At 51.3% G+C, this 18866-nt stretch overlaps 2 protein-coding genes and 1 non-coding gene across 10 annotated transcripts in view; 2 read left to right on the forward strand and 1 right to left on the reverse strand.

Annotated features, from left to right (window-relative positions):
• DDX54 (DEAD-box helicase 54) overlaps positions 1-10679 on the reverse strand; it is a 17703-nt gene extending 7024 nt beyond the window's left edge. For both annotated transcript variants that reach the window (XM_069558059.1, XM_069558058.1), the window contains exons 1-11: positions 10473-10679; positions 8031-8160; positions 6968-7038; positions 6194-6382; positions 5805-5854; positions 4658-4699; positions 4436-4531; positions 3531-3652; positions 3346-3407; positions 3109-3240; positions 1672-1882 (exon numbers count right to left, since the gene is read on the reverse strand). In XM_069558059.1, coding sequence (XP_069414160.1) covers positions 1672-1882; positions 3109-3240; positions 3346-3407; positions 3531-3652; positions 4436-4531; positions 4658-4699; positions 5805-5854; positions 6194-6382; positions 6968-7038; positions 8031-8160; positions 10473-10646 — 1279 coding nt within the window. In that variant the 5' untranslated portion in view covers positions 10647-10679. The remainder of the gene's footprint in view (positions 1-1671; positions 1883-3108; positions 3241-3345; positions 3408-3530; positions 3653-4435; positions 4532-4657; positions 4700-5804; positions 5855-6193; positions 6383-6967; positions 7039-8030; positions 8161-10472) is intronic.
• On the forward strand, positions 80-152 carry TRNAW-CCA (transfer RNA tryptophan (anticodon CCA)). Its single transcript has one exon. It is a non-coding gene; the product is annotated as a tRNA-Trp (tRNA).
• RITA1 (RBPJ interacting and tubulin associated 1) lies at positions 10674-16482 on the forward strand. 7 transcript variants are annotated; one of them, XM_069558069.1, is made up of 5 exons: positions 10674-11205; positions 11379-11520; positions 12167-12532; positions 15411-15502; positions 15940-16482. In XM_069558069.1, the coding sequence occupies exons 3-5, from the start codon at positions 12231-12233 to the stop codon at positions 16137-16139; spliced, it is 594 nt and encodes a 197-aa protein (XP_069414170.1). In that variant the 5' UTR covers positions 10674-11205; positions 11379-11520; positions 12167-12230; the 3' UTR covers positions 16140-16482. The 7 variants fall into 7 exon arrangements, with proteins under 7 accessions (XP_069414170.1, XP_069414168.1, XP_069414172.1 ...); XM_069558071.1 differs by having other exon boundaries at positions 10941-11205; positions 11442-11520; XM_069558072.1 differs by having other exon boundaries at positions 10950-11205; positions 11421-11520.
• The last annotated feature ends 2384 nt before the right edge of the window (positions 16483-18866 follow it).

An 18866-nucleotide genomic window follows, 5' to 3' on the forward strand; every position in this document is an offset into this window, starting at 1 on the left:
TTTAGATGATGAACGGAAAGCATGCATGCTGTACACAGAGGTAAGAAGGTTACAGGTAAGAATGGCCAGTGTGGGGGCTTCCCTGGTGGTCCAATGGCTAAGACTCTGCACTCCAAACGCAGGGGGCCTGGGTTCAATCCCTGGCCAGGGAACCAGATCCCACGCACCACAGCTCAAAGTTCACAAACCACAACTTACGATCCCACATGCCACAACCAAGACCCAGCGCAGCCAAATAAGTAAGCAAATAAAAATAAGTCTGTTTAAAAAAGGAACATCCAGTGTGATTCTATTTTTGTGTTAAGTAAATCCATGGAGAACATGACACTTTGGCTTGTTTCTGAATCTTGCAAAAACCACATGTCACCATGTTTGGAAGATTTTGTTTGTGGTGGTCTGATTCACACCACTGGTCATGTAGCACACAAAAAATTCCCTTTGGGGGTTCTGAGATGCCTCAAGGGATGCGCGGGGCCAGCCCTCCCAAAGCAACGGAATCAAGGGTACAGGGCGCAGCCGCCAACGGGGAGACAAGGCTGGAGACCCAGGTGGAGGCTCCCTTGCACCCCAAAGGTCCGCCCATGGGCAGCCCACCACAGGCGGCCAGAGTTTACCCATTCGACAATGTTCAATTTCACGCAAGACAACTAAAAGAAACCAGCCCACCAGATGCTTCTCTCACACGAACTTACTTAACTTACTCGTATTAAAAATATAACACACGTATTTATGAGTTAAAAGAAGAAAAAAGCAAGTAGGCTGATGGTTAAGAGGGGCTGGAGAAGGGGAAGCAGGAATTAGATTAATGGGTACAGGGTTTCAGTTTGTTAAGACAAAGATGCTCTAGATAAAGAAGGTGAGTGCCGGTTACACAACAGTGTGACTGTACTTGATGCCACTGAACTTACAGCTAAAAGTGGTTAACATGATCACTGCATGTTTATGTATATTTCACCATAATTTGAAAAAACAAAATCCCAGACGCCCTGCTTTGCTAGCTGTGTGACACCTGGCTAGTTCTGAACCTCCCCGCCTCGGTTTCCTCATCTGTAAAATGGGGCCAGTGTGGCTGGTACCCACTGCACAGGGTTGTTGTGAAGACAAAAAGCAAGCGGAACACCTGGACCAGCGCCTCATATGATGAGCACCTGTGGCCGTCACATCACCAGTGGGGGTGGGGGACTTCCAGGAGGGGGATGTCCTGCCTTCTAGGTGTCCTGCTCCACTTTCAAATTTTCCTTCAGTATGTGGGAGTGAGTTGGCCTGGGTGGGCTGGCCAGGCCTGACAGGCTGCCTGGATAAAGTAGGGAGTCAGGAGACCCTGTCTGCAGTTGATGGAGCAGGAGGCAGATGGGTCAGGCAGCTGTGCAAAGGTTACAAAGGTCCCCAGGAGTTTTAGGGAGAAAACTGTAGGGAAGAGGGGTCGCATCATCAAGGACCCTGAAGGCAAAGAGAAGCAGAGGACTGGGGAGCCCAGAAAACTCGGAGGCATCACCTCCTTAAGAGTCTGAGGCCACCTGACAGATCCGCTCCCCAGAGAATCTGATTTATCGGTCCCCTCCTTGGGCCTTGGTTCCCCACCAGTAGTGGCAGGAGTCGAGTCCTGCGCCCTCAGTCCTTGCCGGGACTTGGCGCCCCCGCTGGGGTCCGGTCCAGCCGTGGGCTCCTTACCCACGCGGTGCAGGAAGAGCTTGCCCTTGGCGGGGAAGCTGTAATTGATGACATTGTCCAGCAGTGGGATGTCCAGGCCCCGGGCGGCCAGGTCAGTCACGATGAGGGCGGAGCACTTGCCGTGCGTGAACCTGGCCAGATTAATCTTGCGGGCCGTCTGGTCCAGGGCGCTGTAGATGTGGGCACAGCTCACCCCCTGGGTCGCCAGCAGCTGCTCGGAGTGAAGGCCAGAGAGAGGGAGAGGGGTTAGACACAGTGGCAAGACCACGGGCTCTGGAGTTGGGTGCCCTCCGTTTGGTATCTTCATCAGTATAAATGGGACTCGTATCACCTCTCATCTCTGCAAGGTGGTTTGAGTGTCAGAAAAAATGACACGTGCAGAGAGGTTTCCCTCAGGGAGGCTGCATGTGCTACTGTAAGACATACAAGTCTCCTCCTGAGTCACTAACAGGCTGTGTGACCTTGCCCAACTTTCCTAACCTCTCTGCGCCTTCACTTTCTTCTTCAGAATGGCGAGACGACGTTTCCTCTCTGTAATTTTGTTAAGAGGATTAAATGAGCTAATACACACAGTGCTGAGAACAGGGCCCCCAACACAGGAAGCACTGTGAAAGTGGAAACTGCTCTTTAAAAATGATGATTTTGGTTTTCCTCATCAGTGACTCCAGCAGCCATGCAGAGGAAGCACCGTTAAATGTGTGTCATGTGAGTGAAACCCAGTGAACTGCGTCCTCAGATAACGGACCCCAGGTGTGGCTGCATTGACTTGGGCCTGGGCAGCCTTGGGGGCTAGAGGACTCCCTCCCCAGGAGGGTGACAGGTATACACGTGCAGAAAAGTTCATCAAGCTGCTCACGTAAGATCAGGGCCCTTTATACAGCTTACAGCATGCAGGTTATTTCTCAATTTAAAAAAGAAACACAGGGGATACTAAAAACCTACAGAAAAATGATGCGACAGCTGAGATACACTTCAAAACACCCCGGATGGAGCGATGAATATTAGAGATGACTCAAGACTGGGTGTGAGTTGATAACTGAGTACCTGAGAGTTCATTATGCTATTTTCTGACTTCGGTATGTGTCTGAAATTTTTCTTGTGTGTATCTGTGTCTCTGTGTGTGTGTCTGCGTGTGTCTGTGTGTGCACTGTCACTTTAGTCATGTCTGACTCTGAAACCCCATGGACTGTAGCCCACCAGGCTCTTCGGTCCATGGAATTCTCCAGGCAAGAATACTGGAGTGGGTTGCCTCTTCCTTCTCCAGAAATTTTTCATAACATCTTCAAAGAATAAAAAAAATGCAGAGCTCTGGCCAGGCCCAAGTGCCGCTCTGGTGCTGCTCTCTGGTGGCCGAATCCGGAACTGCAGCTCCGAGCTGGCGCTGGAGTAGGTGTTGGTCCTCAACAGGAAAGAGGGTTTGGGGGCGTCCCTGCTCACCTCACTGAGATACTCCGCGTGGTGCTTGGTGGCCACAAACACGACTGTCTGGTCCTGGGGCCGCACCACGTTGCGTAGCAGGTGGAGCAGCACCGCAGCCTTGGCATCCTCCCGCACCAGGAAGAAGGAGGTCTGTGGAGAGGTTACTTGGGTTGGCTCGCGGGGTCAGGGTTGGGGTGTGGGTGGGTGGGTTCCTGGCCCCGCGGGCCCGGCGGAGGGGCACGGGCGGAGCCTCACCTTGAGCTGCTCGTTGAGTTTAGAGTCCACATCTAACCGGATGAGCACGGGCTCCGTCAGGCCTGAGGTGGGCAATGGAAGATGATGGGCGGGGAGTTGCTGAGAGTCAAGACTGCCCACCCCCACCACCCCCCAGGTACTGATGAGTTTTCTAGCCCTCAGCCCGACTCCTGCGGCCCTCTCACCAGCTCGTGCGAACTCCACCAGCAGTTTGGGCAGTGTGGCAGAGAACAGGACAGTCTGGTGGCCCCCGGGGAGGCGGCCGATGATTTCCTGGAGCTGCTCTGCAAAGCCCATTTCAAAGAGCCTGGGAGGGCAGAGGGCAGAGGGCAGGGCAGGGTCAGGAGAGGGGCTTCCATTCCAGTGAGTTCCAAACCTGTCATCCTGCCCTCATCGCTGTCACCTGGACAGATGCTTCTGTAACCCAGGTCACTTTTTCTCTGTTTGCCAACCTTATCCTAAGCAGTCATGACCTTGGTACGCTGGGCCTGGTCTCAGTTATGCTTTGTTTTGTTTTGTTTCGGCTGCGCTGTGCGGCATCCAGGATCTTGGTTCCCTGATCAGGGACCAAACCCATGCTCCCTGAATTAGGAGTGCAGAGTCTTAACCACTGGACCACCAGGGAGGGCCTTGTTCAAATAAACGATACCAGCCCTCACTCAGGGTCAGGCACAGTTCTATAAGAATAAAACTTCCCCTGTGTGCACTATTTTATCCCCACTTTGTAACTGAGGCAGACCACCAAGGCCTATGGACCCTCAGGGATTTGCCCAAGTTCACAGAGCTGGGATCAGCTCCCACCCCTATCTGGCTCCAGTCTGTGCTCAGCCTTGTGCTACTTTTTATCTCTTTGAAATCATGCGTTTGTTGTTTCACTATTCTTTTCTATATTCCTAATACAAAAGGAGAACTGTTGGTTCAGGGAGCCCCATCAGCCCTCACATGACCTGCAGTCTGTGGCCCACTTTGGAGAAACACTGCTTCAATCTGGGCTGTGTAGGTCTCTCCTGGCAGAGCCCTCCCTCCTGACAGAGCCCTCCCTCCTGGCCAACCCTGACACAAGTACCCGGAAATGCTCCTGCAGCCTTACCTGTCGGCCTCGTCGAATACCATGTACTCCACACTCTGCAGCTTCAGGTTCATCTCCACAGCAACATGCACCAAGCGCCCAGGGGTAGCAATGATTCTGGAAGTAGTTGTGCCGGCCAGGTCAACCAGGTCCAGGGTCACCAGCATAGCCCTCCTCTCACTCCCCAAGCCCTGGCCGTTGAGGAAAGGGCCCCAGAGCCTCATCCCCAACCCACAAACTCACATGTCGGGATTTTCGTGCAAGGCTGCAAATTGGTCTTCCATCCTAGGAAGAAGAGGGGGTGTCTGTCAGCTTGATTGAATAGGTTTCTTTTGTCTCTCTCCTTTCCCATCTCCAAATGCCTAGATGAGCCCCACACCTTGATTCCAGGCTTGGAACTGGGGGAAAGCTATTGCTGAGATGCTAGCCAAAACCACTGCCGGGACAAGGGCTATAAGTTCAAACATACAAAAGGACTGATAACAACAAAGTTCTCCAGTGAGAAGGACTCAACCATAGAATCCATCTCATTCACTCAGTTCAGATCGAAACAAAACTGCCTTTGACCCACAGCACCACCTAGCAACTAACCCTGGAACTCCCAGCTCCACCTGGAAGCAGGTTTCCTGGATCTCTATGTCCTTGTTCTCAAACTGTTTAAGCATACATCCCTCACTTTAGTTCTCCTCTGGAAACACCTCGGGACACCTGTAGGAGCCTGGAGGCAGAATTCTGGGCCAGGTCCAGCTTATGGAGGTATTTCTGACAACCACAGCAACAGAGATAATAAATTATAATGTAGGCAAAAGAGCACTAAAAAGCGAAACACTCTTTCAGTGAGAATCAAGAGTGACTGGTGACAGCGACATCCTGAGAATAAAGAAGGGGCCACCCTTTGAGGGAGAAAATGTGGGACAGGGGCAGGGACTCTAATCTTAGCTCTACTTCCAGACCACCGTGTGGCCCTCTGGGCCTATCACTTCCCCAGTTGGCTTATCTGTAAAACAGGTGTGGTGCCTGTTACCTCAAAAGGACAGTATAAGCACATCAGGAAAAATATTGTGTTTTGTAAATTTGAGCTACCAAAAACTTGTGTGCATTCCACCTGAAACAGCCCCAAATCAAGCATATTAAAACATATACAACTAAGCAACCCATTTGGGTGACCCTGGTGCTTCCAGCTCTCCTTTAGGAACACCAGAACCTGCGTCTGAGTTGTGTGGGGAATTTCTTTTGGTATTTTACTGTATGTTTCCCCTTGCTGGTATTTCAGGAACGTGCGGAGACGTTGCTGTTATTAACAAGCAGCACGGGCTCTGTCCATCTGATGGGGAGGCCCAGGCAGGCTTGCTTTGGGGGCCACCGTGCAGGGCACCGAGGGGGCTCTTACTTGTCCCCACCCAGGATCAGGGCAGTCTTGAGGCCAGTGAACTTGCCAAGCTGCGGAGAGACAGAGAGAGAGACAGAGCTGGTGATGGGAGCTGAAGCTTCCCTGTTGGCTTGGTGGTAAAGAATCCCCTGCCAGGGCAGGAGATGAAGGTTTGATCCCAGATCGGGGGAGATACCCTGGAGAAGGAGATGGCTATCCGTTCCAGTATTTTTGCCTGGAACATTCCATGGACAGAGGAGCCTGGCGGGTTATAGTCCATGGGGTCGCGAAGAGTCGGATACGACTCAGCAACTGAGCATGAGTAAGGATGGGAGCTGACCCCGCCCACCGAGGCCTTGCTGACTGGTCCCAGCTCAGTCTAGCCACCCTGTGACCCCGCCCAGGCACACCTCCTTGGTGAACTTCATGGTCTGCAGGGCCAGCTCTCGGGTGGGCGAGAGGATGAGGGCGCGGGCCCCGGTCTGGGCGCTGTGGGTCTTGAGCCGCTCGAACATGGGGATGAGGAAGCAGGCGGTCTTGCCGCTGCCCGTCCGGGCCATGGCCACCACGTCCTTGCCGTCCAGGATCATTGGGATGGTCTGCAGGGGAATGAGCGGGACCGGGGAGGGGTCAGTTCCTGCACCCACCGACCACGTGATCCACAGCGTCGAGTCCCAGCGGAGAACTGGGGCATCTCAGCGGAAGGGGCGGGGCCTGTCTCCCAGCCTTGCTCCCACTCTTGTTAAAGCCCGTGTGCACAGGTCCAGGGATAAGCGGCCTGTTACCCTCAACCCTTTCCACCTTTGGGACACCTCTCTTCCGGTTAAGCCAGGCTCTACCTCCCCGTCTGGTCCTCCTCCTCAGGACCCCAGAGAAACGCTGTCTCCCTCTCAGCTAAACGTCTGAGGACAACTATCATGAGATGACAGTGGGTGACGATGGGGTGTCTGTAAGCTGTCGGGGCAGGGACTGAGCAAGGAGCAGCTTAAGTGGCAAAGAGGCCCGAGTCGAGCATCTGCCCTGCTGGGCCTGACTTTACTCTGCTTGTGAACGGGCAAGCTCATGGGGCTTCGGCCAGAGTAAGAGGGGACAACAGGTGTGATGGGTGGAATGTCAAGAGGCCAGATGGACGGGTCGAGTTGGCACCCCTCCTCCTGACCCGCAACAGCATCCCTGCCCCATACCTTCCTCTGGATGGGTGTCGGCACCTTGTAGCCCTTCTTCATGATGCCTTTGAAGACTGGGTAGCTCAGGCCTGGGAAAGACACAGGAATGGCCAGGGGGCTGGAGAAGGCCCTATGACACATGGCTGAAAACTACATGGGACAAATGACTGTCTCAAAAACAAATAAACAGCAAGGAAAAAAAGCAATAGAACAAAGCTGATGGACTAATAGAGACTGAGAAGACAAGCTTACTGATTGTGGGGTATGAATTACATTTGGGTTCTGACATGAACACTCAATGCCATGGGCTTCCCTGGTGGCTCAGACAGTAACGAATCTGCCTGCAGTGAAGGAGATCTGGGTTTAATCCCTAAGTCTGGAAGACCCCCTGGAGGAGGGCATGGCTACTACTCCAGTATTCTCACCTGGAGATTCCCATGGACAGAGGAGCCTGGTGGGCTACAGTCCATGGGGTCACAAAGAGTCAGACATGACAAGCAACTAATACATATATATGTACATACATAATGCCATGAGACAATGGGGGTCTGAACACTGACGGGGCCTGGGATGACACTGAGGAACTGGGTTTGTTTTAGGCGGAGGAGGTCCTGCATCTCTTAGAGGCAGGTGGGAAGTATTTAGGGACAGGAGGAGATGACTTGTTTCTTTGCCCAGTTCTCTATCTGGGTGACTGTCTTTTTCTTATTGATTTATAAAAGCTCTTTATAGATTAAGGTTATTAGCTCTTTGTCCCACAGTTGCAAATACATTCCAATATAACATTTACTTTAACTTAGCTTACAGTGTTTTTTGGCTTTTACACATGTCTAATTACCATTCAACCCCCAGATATCTTTGCCTGTTCCTGCAACAGCATCACCCAAAGTCTTGCCCTAACTGTTCTCTCATTCTGTCAGGCCCGCTGCCCACATAAGAAGGCCGTGACTGGCTTGGAGATTATCTGCTGCCTCCATCCACCCAAGCCTACCACGGTGCAGAGTCTGGAACAGATCATGGAGGCCATGATGACCCCCTGTGGCTCCCCCCACCCAAGTTCCCAGATGCCTGGCTCACCCACCCATGGATTGGAAGCCTCCTGATTTCTTCTTCTTCTTGTTCTGAGCTCGCACCATCTCCCGTGTGTCTGGCTCCACGTCTGAGGTGCATTCCGAGGTGGGGAAAGTGGGTAGGGGTCTACCAGGTCCCAGCTGGGAGGGAGCAACAGAGAGGCAGCATCACTCCAGGTACAGTCAGACCACTGGGGGCAGGGAAGGAGGCTGTCCTGCTGCCAGGCCCCTCCAACTTGCCCTCATTCAAGGTGCTGATGTTCCTGTGAGATCACGTGACTTCTCTGCTAAAGGGCTCTCCTTTGACTGGACGAAGACAGGGCAGTGGGTCTGAGAGTAGGCTCTGCAGACAGACTGCCTGTGTTTCAGTCTCATCTCTGTCACTTGCAGCTGTGAGACCTCAGGCCTGGGACTTCCTCGCCCACAGCCTGTGTTCCCCAATCACGAAAACGGGGATGAAAAGAGCATATGCCTTACAGGGTGCTGGGAAGACCAAATGGGTATGTGTAAATCTTAGGACAGTGCCCAGATGGTGGCACCACCATCATTATCATCCAGACCACTTATTCAGAGCCCTCAAAACTTTGGGAAGCCAATCGAAACATCTATTATGAATGAGGTACCAGACTTTTCCAGTCTGTCTTGCACCCGTCTCCCTCAGCCCCTTTCTGATCCATCACCCCTCCCCAGATCTGGTCTCTCTCATTCCTGGCTTCCTCTCTCTGCCACCCACTTGTTCTAGCACAATTAAAGCATACCCAGACACCTCCTCTGGGGAGCCTTCTTGGACTACAGCACTGTCTTCTTCCTCTCAGAAATAACATTTATAAAAATACTAACTCATAATAATGGCTAAAACTTATATGGCACTTACTATAAGCCAGGTGCTGTGCTGAGCGTTCATGTAAATTAATTCACTCCTCACAACAACACTGTCAAGCAGCTATTATTATTTAGCCTCTTTTACAGAGAAGGAAATTGACACACAGAGAGGTGAAGTGACCTGGCAAAGTCACACAGCCAGTAAGGGATATGAACCCTGGCCTCAGAGTCTATATTCCTTCCTATGTGCCCCTCTGTGGTCCAACACAACCCTCTAGGTCAGAGCTGCACCTGTCTTGTACAGTCCCCGAGATGAGAATGGTTTTTAAATCTTAAAAGATTGTAGCAAAATCAAAGAAGACAGTTGTATGACCTTATATGACCCTGCAAAGCCTAAACTAGTTACCATTTGGTCCTTTACAGGGAAAGTTTGCCAACCTACCCCTGCTCCAGACACATGATAACAAAGTGCCTTTTAACACACTGGTGCCCCAGCAACATTTACTGACGAGCAGAATGTCTGAACACTGTCATTCCTCCTTTCCACAGTGTTTGAGGCACACAGACTCAACTACTTTCTGCATGTGCAGAAGTCGAGGCACACACAGAGAGATCAAGCAATTTCTCCCATGTGTACTCCCCCACAGCCAGTACAAGGTGTTGAACACATGGCTGTGCCTTGGTCCCTAGTTATAGAGAACTACTGTGTGAGGCTCGGTTGAGATGGAATAAGGTCCCCATCTGGTCCCTACTTCTGAGGAGCAGAGAGGGCTCTCTTCATATAAACCCCCACTCATTCATCTATTATACCCAGAGTCTTCTCTGTGCCAGACATCCGCTAAGCACAAGGTTGTGAGAAACAACAGGCTATAGCTCTTTTGCTCCACTGGGGCTCACACCTGTTCCCCCTCCCCCCGCCCCCCCCCCATTTGCATACACTCAGCACTCAGTAGTGGAAATAGCACAGGGTCTGGAACCATACAGTCCTGGATTTGAATCCTGGCTCTCCCACTCACAAGCTATGAGGTTTTGGTCAAGTTCCTTCACCCCTCCAGGCTTCTGTTTCCTTCTCTGGAAAATGAGGATAAGCACTCAGCTCGCAGGGTTGATGTGGTGATTAAATGATAAGGCTTATAAAGGCTTTTAGCACGGAGCCTGCACACAGTAAGTGATCAACAGACGCGAGTTTAACTTATTATTAGTTTCCCAGAGGTTTGGGGGCGTCGCTGTCTCAAAGCCACGAGGTGCAACCTTCTCCTAATTTGTCTGCCGAAGAACCCCCAAACTCTCAAAAGTCCAATGTTCAGCACCCGCACTTTTCATTGGGCGAATGGAAACCAGGACCCGCCCCCGATGGCCAGGAAGAAGCCAATGAGAAGCGCTAGACCAAGCGTCAGCCAGGAAGGCCCGCAGGCCCCGAGCTTACCCAACACAGAGGCTTCGGGAGTCTAGACCCCAGGTGTGGAGGGTCCTGGGACACGTGCTCAGGCCGGAGGTCCTGCCTTGATCCCCCGGCCAGCCGATCTCTCCCCATCCTCAGCCGTGCCCGCTCCCCAGCTGGGGGAACTGCCGGGCACCGCGCGGAGCCGGGGCTCGGGTTCCGATGTGTATCCCAGCCCTGCGCTCCCTACCTTCTGGGCCCGGGCGTCATCTTCTGCCTGGATCTCAAACTCGCCGTCCTCCGAGTCGCTGCTGCGGGACTGGGACGCCGCACCCCGGCGCTTCCGGAGCCCCTTCTTCTTCTTCCACTGGGCCATGGTAGCTCCGGACCGCGGGGCGGCCGCCGGGCGCGTGCCGGCAGCCATGCGGGCCCCGGCGCCGGGAAATGGGAGGGGGCGGAGCCCATAGGGACATACCAACAGCGCGGCGGGGGCACGGGGGACGCCTCCACGCGGCCCCGGCTGCGTTCCTGCTCCTTCTGCTGCCTCCAGGGGTTTGATCCACATGCACACACACACACTCCCCTCGCTGGCGCGGAAGGTACCCCTTCCGAAGCTTTGGGGAACTCCGGGGGGCGTCCGGAATCGGGGGCCTTAACTCACCCCCGAGGAGTAAATGGTTCCGGCCGCCCCGCCCCATCCTGTCACTCACGGGTTGCTGTTTGACGCGCATCCGCGCGCGCGGAACACACGTCGCTAGGGCCCGGCTGCCAGCTCTGAGTCGTTCCGCCCCGTACCCCGGTCTGGGGTTGGGGCTGGGGGCGGCTTTGGAACTTCCCGGAGTCGCGGGCTCCCGGGATTCAGAGCTGCCGATTCGGATGTCCGGCGCGCGCCTCCGATGCCCGAGCGCCCCACAAAGGAGTCTAGGCCTGGGAGCAGGGGACGCTGACGGTAACGACCGACGTCAGCGAACCAAGATGCTCAGGTAGGAAAATAACTCGATAATGCGGGCACATCGGACATCTCCGGGACGTGGACTTGGAGATCAGTGAATGAGGGGCAGCTGGAGGACTGGGTGTGATCCCCTAGTAGGGGAATGGTTAAGTGCAGGAGCTTTAGACCCTTAATCAGGTTCAAATTCAATTTCCACTGTTTTAGCTTTATAGGTGTGACTGACACTTGTAACTTCACCTTTTGAAGCCTCAGTTTTGTCATCTATAGAATGAACATAATGGAAGCTACCTCACAGGAGTGTTGAGAGGATGAAATGAGACAATGCTTGTAAAGCTCTTTGCAGGAGGTAGGCTTGGGATCGATCAATGCTGGTTATTATTTCTGCCCGATAAATATGTACAAGATATAGAAACCTGCCCTGTTTCCCCCATTCCTCATCAGCATAGTTGATTTTCTGTGTGGTGCCAGAATAGGCAGAGGCCCAAATCTCTTGTTCATTCCCCTAGTGTTCTATAAATATTGACTGAACACACACCAGTATGCTAGGAATGCGTATTTACTCATTAAATATTCATCTGTAGCACCCCTGTCCCCGTGATTTCTGTGTGCTCACTCACTCAGTCGTGCCTAACTCTGCGAATCCATGGACTGTAGCCCGCCAGGCTCCTCTGTCCATGGGGATTCTCCAGGCAAAAATACTGGAGTGGGTTGCCATGTCCTCCTCCAGGGGATCTTCCCAACCCAGGGATCAAACCCAGGTCTCCCACATTGCAGGTGGATTCTTTACCATCTGAGCCACCAGGGACGCCCACCCCTTCATTACAACAACTCAAAAAATGTCAAATTTCTGAAATGTTCGCTGGGATTGGCAGCTCCCCTTTGAGGAAAACTGGTTGAGGGAAAATGTGACCTTTTTGCCCTGGGGACGGGCCCTTAAGCAATTGCCAGTCTTTTCTGATGACAGATGGTTGCTACCCTGACCCCTTTTCCAGGGAGCCCTGGATGTAGGGCCTGGCAAGCAGAGCACCCCTGCTGTCACTCAGGACAACAGAGAGCATGAAGACCCCGGTGGAGATGGCCATCAGCGGGATGCAGACCCTCCACGTTCAGCACCGTGGCCGGAGTGGCTACCGGGTCAAGGTTAGGCCATCATACGTGGATGAGACTTTGTTTGGCAGCTCTGCAGGCACCCGGCCCACACCACCAGACTTTGACCCACCGTGGATGAAGAAGGCCAACAGAACCAGAGGAGTGGGGACAGGGGTGTCTCAGGCCTTGGGGACCAATGGGAGCTGTGAGTCCACCTCCTCCAGTGGCAGCACCCAAACCCTCACACCAAGGAAGAAGAACAAATACAGGTAATAGGATAGGAAGATTCCCTGCCATTCATCTGCTGTGTGACCTTGGGCGAGCAATATGACCTCTCTGAGCCCGTTTCCTCACAGTGGAAGGTGGGACCCAGTGGGATTATTGAGAAGACTTAAGGGGATGAGACATGTACAGTGGTTGGCACAGTTACCCAACACTCAGGAATAAATAAATGGTAATGGCATTAGACTGGACTTCTGAGGCCCAGAGGGGTGAGGTGATTTGTCCAACAGAGAGAGAGAGTGTTAGTCACTCAGTTGTGTCCAACTCTTTGCTACCCCATATACTGTAGCCTGCCAGGCTTCTCTGTCCGTGGAGTTTTCCAGGCAGGAATAGTGGAATGGGTTGCCATTTCCTTCTCCAGGGGATCTTTCCAAACCAGGGATTGAACCTGGCTCTGCTGTACTGCAGGAGGATTCTTTACCTTCTGAGCCACCAGGGAAGCCCTTGATTTATCCAAAATCACAGAACAGTTTGCATAAGATTATTAGCGTGGTTGATCCATCAAATGACATAGATATGGTGATTCCAAACTGAAGCAAGTCATTTTGAAAATGGTTCTTGCTTCATTTTCACCAACAAGTTAGAAAAATGGAATCTAATGCCAGTGGTTATTTTTGTAGGGATTATTTAGATTATTTCAATGAATTTCAGCCTCGAGGGAGGCCACAGGACTCTATCTTATTGATTGTCATCAGTGTCTTGAACAGAGATATGGAAGACTAATATATTAGTCAATCAGGTTTGTTATATATAACAAAATACTATAGACTTAAACAGCATAAGTTTGATTTTCCACAGTTATGGAGGCTTAAAGTCCAAGGTCAAGATGCCAGCAGGGTTGGTTTCTCCTGAAGCCTGTCCTTGGGTTGCAGATGGCCAGCTATTCCCTGGGTCCTCACATGGACTTTTCTCTGAGTGTGTACACTCTTGGTGCCTCTTCCTCTTCTTATAAGGACACAGATCCTATTGGATTAGAGCCTCACCTCTGTGGCCTCGCTTGCGTGTGTGTTAGTCATTCAATCGTGTCCAGCTCTTTGCGACCCCATGGACTGTAGCCTGCCAGGCTCCTCTGTCCATGGAATTCTCCAGGCAAGAGGACTGGAGTGGGTTGCTATTCCCTCCTCCAGGGGATCTTCCTGACCCAGGGATCAAACCCAAGTCTCCTGCATTGCAGGCAGATTCTTTACCACTGAGTCACCAGGGAAGCCCATGGCCTCATTTAACCTTAATTTAATTCAACACAAATCTTGGGAGGAGGCAATTCAGTCCTTAATAACTAGCCAGTCCTATTTGGGATCTATTCTGAGCCAAAAGGCACATCACTAATTGAGAGTGGGAATAGTGCCTATTTAAGGAGATAAAATTGAACAGAGATAAAAGCAAGGCCCCATTATTGTCATGTCTACTTGACAGTTCCCATGGAGCACAGGGCAGGCTCAGGTTGACATAGCAGCACTGACATCTACAACGTGGCTGAAAGTGCTGAGTTCACTGTAGGCTGCATTAACAGAAGTCCATGACAGGAAGGCAACAGTCAACCTCATGCTCTCCTGGAGGTTGGAACTTTGTGCTGGATGCTGACAGGTAGAGGCTGTCAAGTTAGAAGGTACATAAGAGGTAGAGATGCTATTAAGCAGAAACTTTGGAACCAGACAGACGTAGGTATCAACCAGATCTGGGTTTGAACAGCCAAATCAAGTGGCCAAAATGTTGACTTTTCAAAGACTTGAAGTTTGGGAATGGGGAGCACTTTTAGTTCTGGCTGAAAGTCATGGACCTCACACCTCATAGATATGCCATGAACATTTGTGAGATTAATTTTAAAAAAAATGCTGAATGAATCTAGTTAAAAGTGAGAGGCCTTGAAGGCATTTAAGTCTGGCTTAGTGATCAGGAACTTGAGCCCTTGAGTGGGGGCCTGGATTTGAATCTTATCTATACCTTCCTTGTTATCCTCCCTGTGCCTCTGTTTTCTTGTCTATAAAATGGGATTATCATATTGCCGTCCTGTGGGTTTTGTGAGAAATAATGAGATAACACAGGTGACAAGCTGAGTCCTGGGCCTATACATGAAAAACTCTGAGTAAATATTCAAAAATTTTAAAAGCTACTCTGGTGGTATGGCCAGGTCACAGCACCCTCTACATGCCGGGTTCTTGGCTGTGCAATTTCAGAAACAGTTAGAAGGGCCACATGACTGCAGACGGTTCGGCTGACAGGGCCACTAGGAAAAGGGTGAAGTGGTGAGTTAAAAGAAAAAGTGAACGCTCTGAAGACTAAGGTTATATTAATGTTGGTTGCAAATAACATAAGGATTGGGCTTGCAAACAAGCTAAACGCGCCTCAGCAGACAAAGGACATTTGGGGCTCATATAACAGGGGCTCAAAATGTTGTTGGGATTCTTTCTCACACACATTCCAGGTGAGATGGCCACCAGCTCTTTTGCCCTTATATCCTTCCTGCCTGTTCTTCAGCACTCAGTGGAAGAAAGACATCTCTCTCCTAGTAGTTAACGCAAAGATTCTAAGGGAGACTCCCATTGGGCAGAATGGGTCATGTGGTTAGTCCTGAGCCAATCAGTGTGGTCAGGAGGATGGGGTATGCAAATTGACCTGGACTAGGCCAACTGGGCACATGCCCAGGATGGGGTGGGGAGGATGCAGGAGGACTGGATGCTCTGCCAGGGAAAAATAGTAAGAGCTGGGAATAGTGGTACTTGAGGGCTGTGGCTTCCCTGTGGGTACTTCTGGGATCTACAGGCAATCATCTGCTGCTGCAGGGGCTTAGCTGGGGGTGGGGGGCGGGGGGGTAAGAAAGTTTACAAGGCTTATTTCCCCAGCTCATTGTTTCTCTTCCCTTCCCAGACTGATCAGCCACACTCCTTCTTACTGCGACGAGTCTCTCTTTGGCTCCCGACCGGAGGGCGCTGGCTGGGAGGCCAAGTGGATGGCGAGAGGTGATGCTGCAAAGCTCCACGCCCTCTTCTGGACACCCCCAGCTACCCCTAGGGGCAGCCATTCTCCCCGCCCCAGGGAGACTCCAGTGCGGGCCATTCACCCAGCTGATCTCTCAAAGACAGAGCACAGGGTAGTGGCCGGCTCCCGGAGGCTGTCCGTGGCTGGGTTAGACACTCCACGCCCTCTGAGGCGGGAGTGTTCCCACTCCCTCACCCACCTTGATGTCCCTAGCACAGGTCACCCACCCGCCAGTAGTCCCTGCACAAATGGGCCCCGAGATCCCAGGCCTGCCCCATCAGGGGTGACCTTCCGGAGCCCCCTGGTGACTCCCAGGGCTCGTTCAGTCAGTGTTTCAGTGCCAACTACCCCCCGACAAGGTAGGGCTACCCAGAAAACAAAGCCCCCTTGGAAATGAGTTTCTTGGTCCTTTCTGCAGGTGTGCCCATGGGGTCACAGCGAGGGGCAGAGTTTCAGAGAATGGCACTGCTGGGCAGGCCCCTGGGGAGACCACAAGGCATTGGTGGAGCCCTCCTGGGGACAGACAGAGCAATGGTGGGCAGTGCCCCCCCTCTGACCACCTCTGGTTGCTCCCTGCTTTCCCCACTGATACGGACTGGAGGGTCAACCCTGACATAACCCGTGTCCAGTCCTGTCACGGCCACATGGCGTATCAGTGCCAACCCAGGGGGTGTCCCCCAGGAGGGCCCCCACCTCCTCCATCACACCCACAACATTGTCTCACCGCCAAGTGTGAATAAATAGTGTGATTGCCAACCTGGAGGGCTCTTCCTCCTTTCAAGCCAAGCTCTTGCTCAGGATAAGTTTCCAGCTGAGTCTGGAGGCCTCAGGAATTTTCCCAGGCACCATGTGTGAACCAGCGGGGAACACGAGGATCTGGGTGGTATGTGAGTGGACATTAAAAAATTTTAGTAGTCATATATTTATTTTCATGTATTAAATATACCAGTAGCTCATCGAAGCCATGAGTTTTGTTAATTTCTTTTTTCCCCATAAGGTAAAGACCAGTGTTAGGCCTGAATTGATTTAAGTAACAAAATTAATAATGTCGCAGTCACGACCGTGGCAGTGGGGCAACTGATCCTCCTCCCATCATAGGCTTCCAGCTAATGCCACTAATTGGTGGGTTGGCTGGTTCTTCCTGAATTCAGAATATGGGCTACAGTTGTTTTGAAATCAGATATATAAACATATATCTGATGTACATTTCCTACCTTTAAAAATGCAGGTCAAGAAGCAATAGCTAAGACTGGATGTGGAACAATTGACTGGTTCAAAATTGGGAAAAGAATATGACAAGGCTGTATATTGTCACCCTGCTAATTTAACTTATATGCAGAGTACATCATGCGAAATGCCAGGCTGGATAAATCACAAGTTGGAATCAAGATTGCCAGGGGTAATATCAATAACCTCAGATATGCAGATGATACCACTGGCAGAAAGGGAAGAGGAACTAAAGAGCTTCTTGAGGAGGGTGAAAGAGGAGAGTGAAAAAGCTGGCTTAAACTTAGCTTTCGAAAAAGCTAAGATCATGGCATCCAGTCCCATCACTTCATGGCACAGGGGGGAAAAGTGGAAGCAGTGACAGATTTTATTTTCTTGGGCTCCAGGATCACTTTAGACAGTGACTGCAGCCATGAAATTAAAGGATTAGAAGAAACAAGCTGCTCCTTGGAAGAAAAGTTATGACAAACCTAGACAGCATATTAAAAAGGAGAGACATCACTTTGCCAACAAATGTCCATCTAGTCAAAGCTATGGTTTTTCCAGCAGTCATGTATGGATGTGAGAATTGGACTATAAAGAAAGCTGAGCACCGAAAAACTGATGCTTTTCAACTGTGGTGTTGGAGAAGACTCTTGAGAGTCCCTTGGACTGCAAGGAGATCAAACCAGTCAATCCTAAAGGAAATCAATCCTGACTATTCATTGGAAGGACTGATGTTGAAGTTGGAACTCCAATGCGTTGTCCACCTGATACGAAGAGCTGACTCATTGGAAAAGACCCTGATGCTGGGAAAGACTGAAGGCAGGAGAAGAGAGCAATGGAGGGTGAGTTGGTTGGGTGGCATCACCTACTCAATGGACATGAGTTTGAGCAAGCTTCAGGAGTTGGTGATGGACAGGGAAGGCTGGCGTGCTGCTGTCCATGGGGTCACAAAGAGTTGGACACGACTTAGCAACTGAACTACAACACCAAAGCTCTTAAAAACAAAAAGCGAAATCCACAATTATTGGACTTTGCCAAATTGAATAAGAATACAAAATTACAGCAAGAATACAAAATTACACATGGCACCTGGAGAGCATTCAGGATGGAGCCCTAACTGGTCAGGGCCCACCTTTCCCTGCTCTGCACTGTCCTGGGTCAGGCCCCTTAGGAAGAACAGCAACGCCTTCGCCCTGATGGAGTTGCACCCAGAATCGCAGCATCCCAGTGGGTTGGGTGGAGGCCAGGCTTCGGGCCTCTCCTTGTGCCCATTTTCCCATGACACACCTCCAAGAGGCACGGATATTCCAGACAGGCCAGCTGGAGGCCACATCTTGGGTTCTATACCTCTACACTGGGGGAAAAGATGAGCATACACTCCTGGGGAACTATGGGAGGAGCCGACGGTGACTAGGACCAGGGGCGCATGTACAGATGCTTACGCAAGTCGGGTGGGGCATGAGGGAAGCCAGCAAGCTGCGCTCTCAGCACAAACACAGCATTTTAAACGTGGATGTTTAAATTTCCTTGAACTCTAACAGAATTAGTACCCTCCTCTCGTCAGTTTTACTTAAAACTCTAATTTGCCTTCATCCCCTCCCCCTATGTTTTAACAGACATTGGCCACAAGTAACTCTTTCCTCCAAACTGTACTAAAAAAAAAAAGGGAAGCGACTGCCCAAGTATGATGAAAAGAGGCAACTGACCCTGAGGCGGTGAGGGCTGGAAGACATTTGGGAGTGGTGGGGACTGGGGCAACCTGTCTCTGCCATCTATGGGCATCTATAGGGGGCGCTGCTGCCCATCCCCAAGCTATCTGGATGCTGAGATTTTTTTTTTTTTCCCCCAGAAAAGGCATTTCTAAGCAATAGCCTCTGGTGTTTTTTTCTTGTTGTTGTTTTTTTTTTTTTAATGCCAGAAGTGAATTAAAAAATACATTGTTCACCCCCCCCCCAGATACCAAATAAGGCCAATGTGAGGTTGCAGGTTTTTGACCCTGCACTTTCACAGTTTTAAATGGGGGCAAAGTTGTAAACAAAGTAATTCCCAGAGCAGGGACTGAGGGCAGCCCGAAACCCTCCCTGTACCTCTAAGAATTCTCTGTTCGCCCCGCCTGCCTTTGGGGGCGGCTAT

This window comes from Ovis canadensis, chromosome 17 (genome assembly GCF_042477335.2).
Source record: "Ovis canadensis isolate MfBH-ARS-UI-01 breed Bighorn chromosome 17, ARS-UI_OviCan_v2, whole genome shotgun sequence".
NCBI classification, from domain to species: Eukaryota; Metazoa; Chordata; class Mammalia; order Artiodactyla; family Bovidae; genus Ovis; species Ovis canadensis.